Here is an 18470-nt window from a genome sequence, read left to right as displayed (position 1 = left end):
AAGATGAAAGTTGATCTTTTTGGGAGTTGTCTCGTTACATCTGGCGTGGATTGGATGACAATATGCACATTGGAACACAACAATGTTCATGATATTGTTTGTGGTGCGTTTGGAATGAAAACAGATTTTGTATTTTTTTTTTTTTTTTTTTTTTTTAAAGCTCATACTCCGTTGGTAACTCGAAACTATGAATACACGGCTGTCGGAGTTCACCAAAACAGAAGAGGGTAACCGGTAATAGCCGCAGCGGATATGACGGCACGGCGCTGTGCACAAAGAGCCCATTTTTTGGTCTTTTCACCGTCTTTGTAAGAATGAATAAAATATTTGCACATTTAAAAGCAACAATGTGAGTCACTGAGTATTCCTTACTTTACAATAATTAGAAATGAAAAAGTGTAGTTTTCACGTAATCATTTATTTGAAATGAGGTGCAATGCTGCCACAATACATTTTAACATTACAGTCAATAGAATTGTCACAAAAAAAACAGAACGACAGTAAAAATAAATTAATATACTGCAGTACCACTTGAGATAGTAAACATAAACATCCCAAAAAAGGGGCAGATTCCGATGCATTAAAAAGGATTAAAAAGCAGTCGATTTATTGTAGATTGTTTTTTTTTTTTACAAAGGCAGTCTTTTTTGTGTTGCTCATCTTGCATATAAAATATAAATCTCTAAAATTGTTCTTTAAGCCAAGGATGTTTTCTTAGAAAACTAAATTAATTTCTTCTTATCGGATTACATCAAAATATTTTCCTTTAAAACGGACCTGATTTGGATTTCACGCGTCAGCCAGCAAGTAAGACTGAAAATTTCAGACGCCTATTTGAATGGTCAAAAAAATCTATTCGAATGAAGGAGGTAATGTACTGTATGTGCGGTAGTAAAGTGCAGGCAGCACATCACAGTTTATAAAGAATATAATTCAAGCGCTTTTTCCTTTTGATTACCATTAAAAACGTTTAAAAGCGCACACTTAAACGTCCTGTGGCACCCTTTTTCCCCCCAGAAATTTGAACAAAGTTGACTACATGGATGCCCTCGAGCTTTATGGTAGACATTTAATAAGAGGAATACGACTGAAAATGCTGGTGGTCGTACCTGAGAGTGCGACTGGACCTGATAGTAGCTCATGTTCATGTTTCGAATTCAGTATTACCACTTTGTTTAAAAGAGAAAAAAAAAAAAAAAAAAAAAATGGCATGTTTTTTGTAAAAACGTTTTAAGGGGGTCCTAGATTTAGGATGGTCCCGAAATCCCATATTTCGCGATTATGAACGGTGTAAGAATAAGTTGTCACACGGCACAAGATATCACACCCACTTACTGCCATACTTAATGCTTTTCATTTGAATGTTTTATATTTATGGCTTGAAAGTGTTATGCAATTATGATTACGCTACCGCATTGGTGTAGACTAGTGATGCACTACGGCACATTCCGAGTTACGTACAAATTGACATGATGGTGAACTCTACAGATTGCCAATCTGGTAACCTAGTATAAAACCTTGTCGAACACCACCAGTATCCATCGCGGTGCCCTTGGTTGGCAATGTGGTTATGTTTCTTCAGCACCGACATAACCCAAAGTCATTATTACAGTTGAAATGATAAATGAAAAACATTTATAAGCTATAAAGACAAAACAATCAAATGAAAAGTAGTAGGTACGATAAATGAGCTTGCCTTCCTGTGCTGCGTGACCACGTATTCTTAGCCACTGCGCAAAATAGTTAATTGCGTGCCGTTCGTAAACTATACCACCATAAACTGCGAACCCCCTGTAATGTTCTATTGCTGGGTGACAGTCACTTTATATATATATATATATATATATATATATATATATATATATAAAAAAAAATAAAAAAAATAAAAAAGCTGCCAATAGGTAGTGAGTTCTGAAAACTTAGAACATCACTATGCGAAAATTCAGCACAGAAAATGTAGTTTGTCATTGGTTAAGGTAGCATACAAAGAGCCCGCATTAGCATGCTGACAAGCTAAAAGCTTATGTAGCACTAATAAACAAATATAAGACATAAGCAAATCACTACAAAGACAAGAAGTGCTACCACGTGATACCTAAAGTGGTGAGATCACTAAACACCAAAAGCTTAACGGCGCTACGTAGCCACTGAGATTGCAAAGTTTGCTTGCTAACTCGTTTACTAGCTAACTTAAGTGATGCAGGAGGTATGATGGAGTCGGTGGGCGTGAGGTCACTACTCAAGGTGGTCGTACTTGTTCGTCCGGCTTTCCTTTTTTCATGTGCATTATACACAAAAAAAATTCTTTCAACATTCAGTCGGCGGTTAGCAGAGTCAGATGGATGCTAAGGTCAGCCTGCTGCCACATGGAGTCTCTGGTGGCAGGGTGTTTCCCTCGCTGAAGAACATTGTGGAATAAAAACAAGGAGTCAATTGGGCCTTTTGAGGTGCAATGAGTAATACTGGTTAACATCCACCAAGAAGTCAGGATTGTTCAACTCTGCTCAACTACTTGTCCAGGTAAAAACATGAAAAGGTAAGAAAGTCCGTGTTTAAAAGATCCAACGTTCCAGAAGCTTCTTTGTGACGTCGCTCCAGGGAGGTTCTGGACGCAGGAGGGCGCCAATCGGCTTTTTTTATTTTTACGTGGGACAAAGAACTGCGAACACACACCACAAGAGGAGATGGAACAATGAGTTGGCTTGGGCATGACGAGCAAGAGTAGCCTGAGGTGAAGACGACGACCACTATGGGTGAAGAGCAGTGATCAGCTGCTACTGTCTGCTAGCTGCTAAATGGACGGTGTTACAGGTGGAGTGGGAATGAAAGGGGTCAACAATGCAACTATGCAGATGAAGTTGAGAGTAGGGCTGGGCGAGTCATCGATTTGAACGATTAAGTTTACTGCTCAGGTCGATTTGTAAAAAAAAAAAAAGAAAATTCTCGCAGATTCCTTAGTTCAAATGAGTCCACACTGGACTGCACTGCTTGCATTAACAATAACATGGAGACGAGGTAGTTCACAAAAGCGCAGTCAAGTGTTGCAAAATTAACAGAAAACACGAGCGGAACCATTGGTCACATCATTTTACGTATGACAAGAAAGGAGACCAGTGGAAGGCAATCGCGGAATTAATCGCATGAAGACACAGTGGCCATTTATACGTTGCAAAGGCGGTTGATTATCAAAACATTTTTAAACTTTTGATCTGAGGTATGTGCGTCTAAGCCATAAATATTTTGCAGAGGTCGCCTCGTCTAACGTGTACAACTCTACCTGAGAAATGAAAAAAATTGCTGAAAAAAGCCTCAAAGCCTGTATGGTATTCAGGGAAATAAAGCAAAACTTGTTTTGAATAATGTCACTGGTGTTTTTCTATACTGCCCAGCCCTACTAAAGAGTGAGAGTGACAGAGTGAGAGAGGCAGAGAGAGAGAGAGAGAGAGAGAGAGAGAGAGAGAGAGAAAGAGAGAGGCATAAAGGATGAAGAGACCGTGTCCTTTACAAACCTCAGCGTCCAGCGCTCTCAAACCAGAGCTGCACAAAGCAGCGGCACAGGCGAGACACAAGGAAGGCACAGTCAAAGTGTGGTAAGAGCACCAACAAACCCTCCCTGGACTGTTTTTTTCATTATGCATTAGTTTTTTGAATGAAGTGCGGACTCGTACTTCCACTGGCTGGCAACAGGGGAAAGAATGTCTCAATTTAAAAAGATTTGGCCACTTCATTAGGTACTCCTAAACACTGTCTAAAGTAAGAGCTGTATTTATAAAAAGTGAAAGATTTGTTTAGATTCACTGTAATTATTTCACATATTACACAAAATCAAGTATATAAATATTTTAAAATAATTACTCTCTATTGTTTATTGTATACTTTTTAATTAATATAACAATTTCCGTGCTGAGCCCAAAAATTGTTGATTCACTACCATGGCAAGTTTTTAATGCACAACACTGCCACCTAAAGGACTACGGTGGAACATTATCCGCTGTATTTGGCCGTTCCCAGATGAGAATTCTTTCTTGCTGAAAATTCACCACCTTGTGTACGTTGACACTGGCAAAGAGGTACATCATAACAATAACACTTTGTATATAAAAAAAGTAGTTATATTAAACATGACAGTAAAACATTATTTAAATTAGTATTTTTCGGTTTGTTTGTAGCATTATTTAGTCAACCAAATTCCACACAATTTTTTCAAGGAAAAATTGAAGTGAGCATCCAGGATTTTTTGTAATTAGTGCGAAAGTAGCTGAATCACTAAAGATGAAAAAAAATCACCCTTTTTTTCATGGCCAACATTACCAGCTATAAGACCAGGGTGGAATATTTTTGACAACAATGTGCAATTAGAATTTCACCTAAACTTTTATTGATGTATAACAAGGTTTCTGCAGTATTTGTTTTATGTGTAGGATTAAAATAGTAGCTAAGCAAGAAGGGAAGATCCTACCTCTATCAAAAAGTATCGTTTAATCTTAGCGGAGGCCTACTGTACATTCTGATGTTATTTGTATTTGTAAAGGCAGAATTGTTTTACACAGCCCTTGCTTTGGATTCAGGTATAAATGCTGCAGCTGGTGGATGAAAATCCCTTCAGTGAACAAGAAAGGAAGAAACAGTAACAAGTGATGACTGCAAGTGTATGTGTACCTTTGAGGATGTAATCTGTGAGCAGAGCGGGAACCTTCTCGCTGTCGTCCCTCATGGCATGAAGGACTAATGCACAAAGAGTTGCGTGAATTAACGAAAATGGGAACAAATAAAAGAGGTAAAGACATTCAAAAAAGATGGCTGGGCGGATGCACTCACTCTTTGTTAGGATCTGGAGGTCTTCCACTGCAGGGGAGCCCATTTTCTTCTCATAGGGGATCACTGTGGTCAGGTACTGAGGCAGAAGGAACCAAAATGTTTTATTTTCTTACACACACACACACACACACAAGTGCATATGTACAAACATGAAGGAGGCCAATGACTTCCACATGCCTGTTTAGAGAAAACTGCTGTGTTCTGAATCAATCGCTATCCACTAAATATATATACGCACACTATATGGTGTGTCATATAGTGAGTTGGCCATTTTGTAGTATTGTGGCAATGTGTAGCGAGTATAGGTTAATCCCTATCACCAGTTTGTCTGTGAATATCAAGTTTGTAAACCACTGTAATGACTAACAGATCCCTGCAGATGGCGGCGTTGCATCGCCTTGGGTTTGAGATCAAGCACAGCTCCTGAGTAGAAGATAAAGATTAGGCGGTGAACCTCGGCTTAGCATATCGACCACGAGGGAGCGAAATCCCAACACGTTGGAAGTCAGGTAAGTTTAGGTACCTGACACTCGAACAAAGTATGTACTGTATATGTATGGTATGAACAGAGTATGTGTCCCGGTAGGTAGTAAAATGTGTGCGTCTCAATTGTAAGAAAAGATGACACAGTTCATGGAGTAAATGGCAAACGGCATGTAAAACAGCCACTGACGTTCAACTCGAGCCATGCGGTGAGTGAGCATCGCTTACACCGGGTTTATTAGTAGTTTATTTTGCCCTCAAAAGCCCTCTCTCAGTATTTTTTTGTTGTTTTATAGTTTGAGGTGTCACAAAAGAAAAATACATTTGCGGCCAAGTCACTGTTCTGCTTGACATGTTTCTTTTTACAAAAAGCTTGCTTTCTCCACTTTTTGGTCAGAAACTGGTGTTTTTCATGAAATCGACCCATGCTCTACTGCTGATTACTAAAGAACAGTGAAGGTAGAAAAAAAGTTTTTCCTGGCGAAAGATGAGAGTCTACCCTTTCTTTTGGCAGGTTCGGTGCTTATATTGTCACGGAACACAATACAGGTACAGCTAAATAAATTAGAATACTTTCTGAAAGTCACTGTTTACCAGCATTGCAGTTCCAAAAGTGAAACTCATAAATTATACAGATTCTTCAACAAGAAAATACTTTTCAGAAGGCCAATTCCAACCATATTAAAATCTTGACCGTTTCTTATGCAACATTAAAATTTATTGTGGATGGTAAAATGTGGGTTTTCGTTAGCTGTAACCTAAAACCATCAAAATAATAACGAATAAAATCATAAAACAGTTCTAATTTTATTCTAATTTATTGAGATGTACCTGTATTATGTGGGTCTTGAAAGGTAAGTCAAAATACTCGAAAACGGCTGGCAATGCGGAACTCTGCTTTGAAAATGGCTGGCAGTCAATGAGTTCATTGCTCCATTTTATTTTCCACTTCACTCGAGTTGTGGCATATCTCAAAACCAAATACAAAGTAAATTTGAAACATTTGTTAGCTGGGACACTCTAAGGTGACGGTACCATGGCATAGTGATTCGAAAGTAGCAAATAAGTGAATGATTCCGAACACAGTCATTGTGTATAGACACTGTGACAAGGCTCCAAACAAAAAGTCAAATAAAGTTGGAAGCAGCAATGTAAAAATAAACCATGAGATTTTTGTTGTGGAAAAACAATTACAAACAGCACAGGCCAACTGTATCTGTAGAAAAATGAAGCATGCCGGGGTGGAGGGGAAAAAAACAAAATCAGGGGGTGAAAGAAAGGGCACCTTTTTGTCCCCTCCTGTAGTGCCAAAAGTTTGACGGAGGCCATTTTGTATGACATTGGAGAGTCCCTCCAGAGTGAGGCGCTACAAGGAGTTGAAGGAAGGAAGCAAGAGGAAAGACAGATGAGGAGAGACAGCTTTCCCTCGCGCAAACTGCCACGTCGAGGTCACGCTTCTTCCATGACTGAGCTGGCTTGACACGTCCGCCCGCCCGCCCGCCCGTGCTCCGCTGACTCACCGTGCCGGGGACGTGCGTGTTGGCGCTCCTCTGGCCGTTGGGTCCTGGCAATGTGGCGCTGCGGATCTTCTTCTTCTTGCGCAGAAGCTCACGGTGCTCCTTCTGCCTATTCTGAACATCGATGAGCAGCGAGATGAAACTGTTCTTCACCTAGCGCCGTAATCACACAAAACAATTATGACCCATATTAAGGCTTGTAATCATATTCCAAGGCTTATAATCATATTCCATAATAGCTACATCTTAAAGAAGCAATCAACTTGATGGTGAAAATTTACAGGGGTGTTAAATCAAAAACACTGTAAATTGAAGTAGATTTTGAAATGTAGTTAAAAACAATGAATTAACATTTTGAATACATGCTTTAAATAGTCAAGACCAGAGTATTTTTAAAATATACAATAAAGAAAGAAGTAACATTTAAAGTGCCACAAAACAGGCAAACAATTTTTTATAATCGACACGGCACAGAAATGAGTAATGTTAACAAGCTGCACAATGAATGAATGGATTTAAAAAATAAATAAATAAATAAACAAAACACTTAAAAGTATGTGAAATCAGGCTTCAAAATGGTCTAGAATAGAGACGCTATGGACGTGTCACTGGGTGCTCTGAAAATCCCGCCTCCAGCTGTCAATCAAAAACAGTACTTCTTCTATTGCGGCTCCTATCTACTGTATCTGTGGGGAGAGGAGCGATGCGCTAGCCCTTTCACAGAACGCAGAGTCATTCTGCCCCTTTGTTTCGGTTGAAATTCAGCGGGCCATTAACCGACGGCGAAGCCTTATTCTGCGGTTCACGCGTTGTGAGTTGCAGCCTTCGGTGGCCACAGGCCCCCCCCTGTGACACAAGTGGCTGAAAGCCCTTCGCCATTGCACGGGACCTTCACCGTATACTCGGGGCTGCGGATCTTGTGCGGTTCGCTACTGTCTCGCAACACAATGTGCGTGGTGCCAGACGGCAGAGACATGTTAGCCCAATTAACAGCAAACACATTGCACTTCAGGGAAAATTTATTTTTTTGAGTTGTGGGCATACTTTGATGGGTAACTGCACACTACTGTATACTTGGAGAACTTGGTCCATTATGAAAGAGGAAGTGGCATTTCTGCTGGATGCCCACTGCATGGAATAAGGGCACTTGGTGTTTACAGAGTAGGGGATGGAAAATATATACCCAAAGCTCTTGACATCATGAGGATAGTTTTTAGCCACGGCCACAAGATCAGGAAACTTTAGAAGATGAAAGAGTTTTACGCCATATCTCAACAATTCAGTACTATATTTGTTCTCAGCCTTTGCACATGGTTTCAGCACTTATCTTCAAACATAGTTAGTTAACTAACAATAAAACATTTATTAAGTATTACAATTTAGGATAAAAAAAATAACTCAACATTTTTATTACTGGTACACTACCGGTCAAAGGTTTGGACACCGTTTCTAATTCAGTAGCATGAGAAAGTATGTCCAAACTGGTAGTGTAATTTAACAAAAATTTCCAAATAATTAAAAAAATATTCTAATATAAAATAAGTTAAAAAAAATAACGATTTAGAATAAAACAACATTCAGCAAAATTTGGATTTTAAAACCTTTACAAAAATAGAGCAATAGAATAAAACAACATTCAGCAAAATTTTGAATAATTTTAAAATAGGCAATAGATTTTAGAAAACCTTTACAAAATAGATATAAATGATAAAAAATATAGAATACATTTTAAAAATATCTGAATACATTTTAAAACCTAGTCAAAATAAAAACTAAACAAATTAAATTTACAATATATATAAAAATGCTAGTCAATTTTATATTGAAAAATAAAATAAAATGCACACATTTTTTAAAATAGAATAGAAATTTACAATAAATGAAAAAATACGCGTCAATTTCAGAATTAAAAATTAGAATTAAAAATTATTAGAAATATGGAAAGGGAAATATACGATATGTTTTGTATAGAAAGTACTACTATTTAGAATAAAGAAAATATATAGTGAATTAAAATCACAAAATATTGTCTAAGAATAAAATAACTTAGAATTAAAAAGGAAAATCAGAATGAATTTTAAAGAAAATACACAAATTTTGAATACATTTCAATTTTGACACTAATTTAGAAAACAAGGTTTGAAGGGTTGCATGGCCTAAAACATTGCAAACCGTTGTTTTAATGAATTGGGGATTCGATTTCACAGGAGAATGAGCCACTTAATTCAAGCCCAAATTGTTTGCTGGTTAAACAGGCTGCAGTAGATGTTACTGTATCTTAGAAAATATCCAAGTATGATGTAAATGTAGCAATAATATTGTGTCGACCCACGGGTGAGGGAGTTTCCCGAGCTGGCTAGTTTATTCTAGTGCATTGAGTGACTGGACTGGCACTTGAGTCACCTCCTTCTCGTAATCCAGCTCGTCCCGCAGGGCCAAAGCCTGGATGAGCTCCTCGCTGAAGCGGCGGATGGCCGTCTCCACCTCCTCCAGCGTCTCGCTCAGCTCCGACACGGACAGCTCACGCAACCCTGATCGTGGAACGCACATTGTGAGAAGGAAGCTGGGCCACGGCGTAATTGTGTACTGGCTGGTTTCGAGTAGACGTACAGTGTCGTGAAAAAAAGTATTCCCTGCTATATTTATCACGCTTAAATGTTTTGGATAGCCACATACATTTTTATCTCACACAAAGAGAGCAAGTAAATATAAAATGCAGTTTTTCAAGGATGATTTTATTTATTAAGTCATTCACTAGCACCTGTTTTCAAAGCAGAGTTGCCCATACTGCCAACCGTTTTAGGGCATCTTTAAGACCCACACACCTACAGAGTTACTTTTTCACATTTAGCAAAATAGGTTTAGATGTTTTTTTTTTTTTTTTACCCCTTTCATAAATAAATGTTCTTTTAGAAACTGCATTTTGTATTTACTTGGATTATTGTTACTGGATTATCCAAAAAATTTGACAAAATTCATAAAAATAAAAAAAAATCAGGAGATGGGCAAATACCTTTCCACAGCACTGTGTATGTTCAGTTGAGGCAAACAGCATTTATGGCACAAAACTGCTCCGCATTGAGTGTGTTGCCAGCTCTAATAAGTCGTCCAATAAGTGTGCAAGTGCTCATCAGTGTGGAAAGTGTGCTTCATCCAAATATATATGTTGCCCATTACATAACGTGCTGTCTGTTTGTATTTATAACACATTACATAAGAAGGTTAAATGCGTGGGTGCGTGTGTAGATGTGTCTTCTAGCGACCTCTTACACCTCATTAGGCCGCTTTGGAGAATTGCCAAAATGCGGCCGAACGGAAAGACAGCACACGTGCGGGTTTTCTGTTTTTTTTTTTAAAGCGCACATGAAACTTACGGTCCTCGTAGCTAGTGTCGGAGCCGGAGCGTTTGAGGCCGTGAAGGTCCTGAGAGAGCATGGAGAGGTCGGAATGGGAGGGGCTCTCGTCATCTTCGGGGTCAGGAGACTCCTGCATCATCTCTTCTATCTCCTCGATCACCTGATTGAGCAATTGCAGCATTTTTACTACAATTACGAATTTTAAAAGTAATGCAATTAAGAATATTTTTTTAATGTCAGAATAAATAAATAAAAAAACATTCAAACAGAATTAAAAAAATAAAAAAATTAGAATGCATTTTAAAAATGTACTAAAATGTACAATACCTTTAAAAAGTATATAATCAATTTCTGAGTAAATACATTTGAAAAACTCCAATTTACAATAAGTAAAAAAGCAAAATTGTTAAAAACTATTACAAATTATTAAATGTATAATACAAAACTACAAAAAACAAATGTAGAATAAGGAAAAAGAAAAAAGCACTACTATATTTCAGAGTAAATGGAAAAATGAATGAATGAATGAAGAAAAACAAATTTAGAATTCTTTTTCTAAAATTCAGTGTAAAATAAATTTCAAAAATACCTTTTGGAAAAAAAAAAAGATTCGAAAAAAGTCCATTTTAGAATTGATCAAGGAATACTAAAATATATAATAAATAAAACAATTTAAAATTCTGAATTTAAAAAAGAAAATTTTAAATATGTTTTGAAAAAGTACTCAATGTCAGAAAAACATATTTAAAAGAAAGACTCAAATATAGAATACAACGTACTAAAATTTTGAATACATTTTCAAAATGTACAGAAATTTTAAATAAATTGACCTTTTAAAAGCAAGTCATTTGCTTCTTGATCATATTAATATCGAAAATGACACGGAAAACACGTTCGTTGGAAGCCAGTGTTTACAACAATAACATATGCCTGTTATTTAGCAGTAAGATTTTTTTGGTGGGGTGTCGTGGGTTCAGATGTCACCTGTTCGGCAGTGAAGAGCGGCTCGTCGTTGATGCAGGAGACGATGATGGAGTGCATGTCCATCTGCTCCCTCAGCTCCTCGTCATCCGACAGATCCAAAGACTGGTTGTCAAGCTTCTGTCCAGGGACATGTTCATAGAAAATGACTCTGTTCGGAATCATGCACCCATTCCCTAATCACTAGATGGGGATTTCTATATACAGTATATACTATACAGTGGTGCCTTGAGATACAAGTGACCCGGCATAGGAATTTTTCAAGCTACGAGCCATCATTCGGGTGATATTTTGCTTTGACTTGCGAGCACATATTTGAGATACGAGCACTGTATGGTGGTAGTGAACTCGACTCACTTCACAGCAGGCAACAGTTAGGCAGATAGCAAAGAATTATTCAAAAGAGGACTTCAAGGTGTTTAATTCCTCTCCCAGTTGACTTTTACTGTCACACTAAACATAAAAAAAGAGAGAATTATTAGTGTGTATTTAAAACAACCACATAAGTGCCATTCAGTCCTCTTGCTTAATGCTAACACACAATGGGAAACACCAAAGAAGGGCTAACGAATAGCATCTACCGTCTGTGGTAGTGTGATATACGCTTTTAGCAACAAACAGTGCAGCAACACATGTAGACAGAAAATATAACAACACAACAATACTCACAGTCATATATTCTCGATCCTCTACAAAAACGACTACTATTACAGAAGCTTAGTGGGTCACTTACAGTAGTCGTGAAACTCTTCTTCGTTTGTGTCTGCATGACTATTATTTTTATGAAGTAAAAAATTCTGAAGTGCTATCTTCTCCTCATAAAAAAAAAAACACAAAAATATTTGTTTATTGGGGGAGAGGATGGGGGGGATCCACAGCATTTCCTTTCATTTTAATGGGGAAAGATGTTTTGAGTTACAAGCCTGGTCTTGGAATGAACTAAACTCACATCTCAAGGCACCACTGTACTTAAGAAATACTGTATTTGTGCCACAACACAATATATCATCTATATAAGGGCATAATCTATACTCAGAACACATGAGGGTACTATATAGTGGCTAGGGAGTGCTCGTGAGCACAGCCTGTTTTTGCTTGTGAGATGTACTTGGACTGGGATGGCACAGGTGACTGCGGTTACCTGGCGTTCATTGAGGTTGAGGGTGGGCAGGTGGAGCGAGCGAGTGTGCGACGTCTTCCAGTCCACGGGCATCACGTTGCCGTAGTTGTCCGTCAGAGTGTTCCACACCCTGGAAACACAGTGGGGATGTTACACACACACGTCCATTTTCAACACCATATCTTTAATGTCAGTCAGTCTCATTAAATTTTAGCCAGCTAATGTTTCTGACAGGATTGAGCTTTGTATTTGCTACATTTTTAAAAAGCACTTCCCAACAGATGGTGATTAGGGTCCACAGCGGTGCAATAACAAAGATACATAAATTATGAATAGAACACATTAAAAGAAACTCAAATGAAGAATCCATCACCAATTTCAGAATAAAAACATTGCAAATGCACTAAATGTTTGAATACAAACTACAAAAAAATATTTTAAAAATTATTTCAGAATCACAAAAAAAAAAGTTTTAGAATAAAATAATTTACTTACACTTTTAGCTATTTTTTAAACTACTCAATTTCAGGATAAATAAGGTATTTATAAGATTAGGAAGTTAAAATATTAAACACAATTTCGAATACAAATTAAAAATCATTACAATTTCCTACAATGAAATAAAATGCTGAAATATAGAATAAAAATAAAATTAAAAATTGCCTTTAGAATACATTTTAAAAAATGTTGAGATTAAATTAGAAATTACAAAAAATTTAAGTAATATCATTGAGTATTTTTACACCCCCCCCCATAAAATCAGTCAATTTCAGAATTAAGAAAAATATGTCAGTGTACAATAATATTTTGGAAAATGCACTACTAACATTAAGAAATTTTTAACGTATTAAAAAATGGGTAATTTCAGACTAAAAAGTTCATTTTAACATTTGTGAAAATGCACTAACATTAGAACATTTGGAATATATTAAAATAAGGCAATTTCAGACTAAAAATGGCCAGTATACCCAAGATTACAATAAATAATGAAATAAATGAAAACTCAATAATAAAACAACTACAATTGTAAATTTAAGTGTTTTTTTATATGAGGCAAGAGGCATTGAAACACATAAGAGCAACAATCCATTTTAAAACAACATTTTGTTGTTTACAAGGCAGACACTAAAACTATGCAAGGCTGGAGCCATCTGGCATCTGAGAAGAAAACCGCAAGTGGTCTCAAACTCAGAGTGTGCATTATTCCAAATAATCTGCAGCACATTTGACAGAGGACAATCACGGCTAAGCAGATGGTGGTGGAACTAAAAAATGTTTAGACCGAGAATGCGAGAAGGAAAACATCCTATTTTCCGACTACGAAAGGCTTTAAGAATCACCCAAAACTAGGGCAGCAACTCACAGAAATTGTACAGTAATTTCTTTTGAGAACATCGTGTGAATGGTGAGAAATGTTTCTGTCGAGAGAATACTCAAAACTTGATTTGACCAATTGAGACAACGGTTGTGTCTCTGAGACCCTCCACCATAATGAGGCGCTTTAATGCGGACTTGTTCGTTTTCAGTGAGTTCTTGACGTTTTATCATTTTGAACAGGAAAGGGAGATTTTAAACTGAATTCATCTTTGAATGGATTAATTGATTGTTATGTGAATGTTGAAGAGCATTCACACGATTTGAATACTGTATTTCGTTGATTATTCGAATACCTCGAATAATTGGACTACAAAAACAAAAAAAGTTTGCCTCAAAGCTGAGCTGTGATCATTTTTTCCACTTGGGCCCATGTTACTGCAGACTCTCAGAAATAAGTTGGCTTGCCTTGCAACAGCCAGCTCTACACGCTCATTCGCTGACACCCACATCACTCACCAGGCCAGGACCCCGCCATTTAAAGCCACACACATTCAAAGTCACCGATACTTCAATGTAGAATGTGAGGATAGCGACTCCAAATGGACAAAAATAATGTTGCATGTTTTGTATTGGCGGCATTGTTGTTTAATAATGCAAAAACATTTTATTTGAATCCAATTACTCAAATAATCGTAGAATAATCGATTTTAAAAATGTTTGATAGCCCTAGCCATATATTCTACATTACAACAATTCAATGAATTTCACAGCATTTCAGTTCAGCAACAGCTTTGCAACATTCACACACAGTTTTTACACAAATCTTCTCTACTTGTTGTTACTCCACCAATTTTCACCGTTTTACTCCTTTCCACATTTCTCCACCAATTCAAACCATTCCAACTTCAAAATATTCACCTTGTTCAGAACCTCTAGGGAACTATTTTCCATCCATCCATCCATTTTCTGAGCCGCTTCTCCTCACTAGGGTCGCGGGCGTGCTGGAGCCCATCCCAGCTGTCATCGGGCAGGAGGCGTGGTACACCCTGAACTGGTTGCCAGCCAATCGCAGGGCACGTACAAACAAACAACCATTCGCACTCACAGTCACACCTACGGGCAATTTAGAGTCTCCAATCAATGCATGTTTTTGGGATGTGGGAGGAAACCGGAGTGCCCGGAGAATACCCACGCAAGCACAGGGAGAATATGCAAACTCCACACAGGCGGGGACGGGGATTGAACCCCGCACCTCAGAACTGTGAGGCTGACGCTCTAACCAGTCGGCCACCGTGCCGCCGGAACTATTTTCCACTTTCCCCAAATTCCTCCTCGACCCACAATTCCCATAAAAACAATTCCTGTTGAAATTTTCCAAATTTAATGCATCCTTCCATATTTCACAACTTATTCAACTGACTCAAAACATTCCAACTACAACTGTTCAGCTCATTCAGGACATACACAGCGCTATTTATAACATTCCCAATTTCCGAAATCAAGAACTATTTTTACATATTTACCTTCTCCTTCCACAAGTCTCGCACTGTACACGTCATCAATTTCACAGTACCACTACCTATATCTGTTCACTCTTCATCATTCACACAGACGCGCAACAGAGAATGAATTATGTAGTTAATTTGTGTGGAAGTTCTGCAAGTCAATGCGACGACATCCATGCGAGGATGCTTTGTGTTCACGTGTCATCGTTTGCTTTCTCGCTCGCTGACACACAGCGCTTATTTATGTAATGCCCATGTTTCTCCCTGAGGTGTTGTGCGCAGCTTGGGAAGAGAGGAGGGTGCTAGTGGTGTTTTTCTATATAGGCCAAAGGCTTATTTTGTGGTGCCTTGAGCAACGGACGCCCGGCCAAAAAAAAAAAAAAAAACACAATTAGCTTCGCTGTGACAGCATTAAAAAAAAAAAAAAAAAAAAAAAAAAAAAAAACAACAACAACATGCTCTACATTGCGAGGCTGCAGTAGTCCTTAAATATATTCATCTGGATGTTCCTCCTACATGTTCACATTGTCTTTTTTCCCACACATCTTTCTTGTTAACCTCGCTCGTTTGTTTTGTTGGAGAACTCCTTAAACGGCAGAGCACCTCCTGCCAAAGTGCATTCATGCGGAAAAGACTCTCTGGGTTACTTTGGGGCTGCTGTCCAATTATTCCACTAGCTTTTCCCCCCCTCTCTAATTGCTATTCTATCCGTGAATCAATGTTGCCGTGCTTTACAGTATATCTAACATTTTAAACAACTGTAGTTGTGAAAACAATTTGAGTTGGCTCAACTTTGGCAAGAAAAATGTGAATTTAGTTTAAAATCACCCATTCGTAGTCAAAATGGTCAAACAGCAGGAGTTGAACTAAAATATTCAAGAAGGGTAATCTACCAAAGAGAACTCGTACATATATAAATATCACATTTGATTATAAAATTTATAAACAGAAAAAATGAAATGAAAAAAATTTGTTCGTATAAAGATGTAACCACAACTGACATCATGCATACAAGTGGACAGAGAAATCGGAAAATAGGACATTTCTCAAAAATAAATAAATAATACTGGTGGAAAAAATATATGATTGTTGTGAGGATGTTTTGAGAAAAAAAAACAATCAGACTTTTCTCGAAAAAACTTTTTTCAAAGACAAGCCTTTTAATCAATATATAGAAGGTGGGGCTATCTATCTATTTACTCAACTGCATAGAGCACCACCACACAGCTGTATTTATAGGTTTTCATTTGGATGTTTTATATTTATGGCCTGAAGTGTTTTTAATACAAATACGTACCGTGCCATAGGCTAACCACTAACACATGCCACTAGTAGCTTCAAAATTCTTGTAAATATTTTCCTGACAAACACAAAACTCTGTGGACTGAGTAATAAGCCCTGTGGAACGCCACCAGTCTTCTACTGAAAAGACAAGAAATTGTGATATTTTCTATTGTACAGGAAAGTAATTGTGACATTTATGTGAAGTACAGTATAATGTAAAAATCTAAGAACCTAGTTTTGAATCTTGTGGAACACCACCAGTATTTATCTACAGTGGGGAGTGTTTTTCATAAAAAATATTTACAGTAATTATAACTTTACTAGGGTGTAAGCGTAGGTTAGTGATTAACTATGGCAAATTGTGACTTTCTTAAATTTGGGTTACGTCTCCGCCGCTACTATTTGAGAAAATATGATGACTTCCTTTTTTTGTTGGAGTCTAGCAACGTGTGTGATTAAATCTACCATTGTCACAGTAGAGCAGTTTGAAGGAGAGAATACCCAATAAGTATGTTTCCGAAGAGTAAGAGCTGGACGTGGGATAGGACTGACCTTTGAGGTGTATTTGTATGTTGGCACGTGAACACACAATTACGCCAGTTCAACGGGCTGAAGCAATCAAGAAAGTGAAACCCCTATCCAGCCATACATCCAAGTTCTATACTGTTCTCATCGGGGTGAGCTGGAATCTCGCCCAGCGGATTTAGGAGGAAAGGCGGGGGACACCCTAACTCGTCGCCAGCAAACCACCAAACATTTTGATAGCAAAAAATCAATTTATGCTTCTCAGCACAAGCACTGTGAATGTTAAAAAAAAGGAAACTATTTGTTTGCAGATAAAAAAATAATTGTTGTGCCAAGTTACCAAAATGAGTATTGTTATTGAGTTTAAGTGACAGGATCACCACCACCGCAAATAGTATCCAGTCCTGTGGGAATCATTGTAAAATATCCACAATTTCGAAATGTATTGACCATGTACACGCATTACAACCCAACAAATTATCAATTACAAATACATCTTTACTGTATTACATTTATTCCTTACTTACCCTATTTTAACAAATTATGGGCTGTTTGTTTGTTTTCAGATCAAAATTGTTTTTTCTATGCATCTTTTGAATGCTAATTTGTCTAGTTTAACTTTACAATTAAAAATAACTATCATTATTATATGTTGTCTATGTGTGTTTAGCAGAATTTTCAATGATAATGAATAGGATTCAAAATAAGACTCAGATCTGGAAAGTTATTTAAGTTTGGAACCTGGATTAAACAAAAAGGTCATACCTAAATTTTTGCAGTGAACTGGCCAGAAATTGGTGCATTTTCACCAGTTTCAAAGATTCGGAACTTTCTTAATATTTATCATAGAACTATACTTAAATCACTAGCATCGTCTTTAAAAGATCTGTCTGATAATATTCATGTCAAAGTTAAAACAAAGAACAAACAAACAAATGTATTCTTCAACAGATATGTTATCTTAACCGAGTCAGGACTGACAGTGTTTGCATTACCTTGATTGAGGCTAAGCTACTCTAGTCTACACTAGCTAACGAGGCTAAAGCGCGCTTAAAAAAAACAAATAAATTGACACTCACTCGTCGTCTTTCAGGTAATTATCCTCCGTGATGGGTTTAATGGGGGCTATGTGCTCCGTGGTGGTGTTATAGTTGCGGAAGCACACGGTCAGCTTTTCGTCGAAGTCGTGGACGAGGTCCTCCATGGACTGGAAGCTGCAGATCTCCCCCGAGAAACTGTTGTCCAGGTCGGACAGATCGTCAAGGCCCCCCGCTGCCGCCGCCGAACCACCGGCGTCAAGCTGGGCGGACGACTCTTTGAATTCGTTGAAGTCCTGCCAGTCCTCGTCGAAGTGGGCTAACGGAGCCGCCGCCATGTCTGCCGCGCGGTGCTCGTCGAGAGCTTGCGCGAGGAACGGTGCGTGGTTTTGGGCTTCGAGACGCTGGGATGTGACTACTCACTGGAGGTGGAGGGGAAAGGAGCCGAGATGGTGACGTCACCAATACACGCAAATTCTCCTCCACAGCCGAGTTTCACCGAACGCGAACTCTATTTTTTTGTGTCA

General features: G+C 37.9%; 1 protein-coding gene across 5 annotated transcripts; it reads right to left on the bottom strand.

Moving 5' to 3' along the window:
• Positions 1-159: 159 nt before the first annotated feature.
• Positions 160-18413, bottom strand: fez2b (fasciculation and elongation protein zeta 2b). Of its 5 annotated transcripts, none has more exons than XM_061704546.1 (11): positions 17986-18413; positions 12297-12405; positions 11159-11275; positions 10193-10334; positions 9222-9349; positions 6822-6971; positions 6587-6667; positions 4819-4894; positions 4660-4725; positions 3510-3537; positions 160-2398 (listed from the first exon to the last, which is right to left on the bottom strand). In XM_061704546.1, exons 1-10 carry the CDS (start codon positions 18279-18281, stop codon positions 3527-3529), a joined length of 1176 nt encoding a protein of 391 aa, XP_061560530.1. In that variant the 5' UTR covers positions 18282-18413; the 3' UTR covers positions 160-2398; positions 3510-3526. The 5 variants fall into 5 exon arrangements, with proteins under 5 accessions (XP_061560530.1, XP_061560528.1, XP_061560526.1 ...); XM_061704544.1 differs by having other exon boundaries at positions 161-2659; positions 17986-18412; XM_061704542.1 differs by lacking the exon at positions 3510-3537 and having other exon boundaries at positions 161-2398.
• Positions 18414-18470: the final 57 nt, after the last annotated feature.

This window comes from Phycodurus eques, chromosome 18, assembly GCF_024500275.1.
Source record: "Phycodurus eques isolate BA_2022a chromosome 18, UOR_Pequ_1.1, whole genome shotgun sequence".
In the NCBI taxonomy this organism is placed as follows: Eukaryota; Metazoa; Chordata; class Actinopteri; order Syngnathiformes; family Syngnathidae; genus Phycodurus; species Phycodurus eques.
Note: the sequence above shows the minus strand (reverse complement) of the source record. Positions and strands in the feature narration are given on the sequence as shown.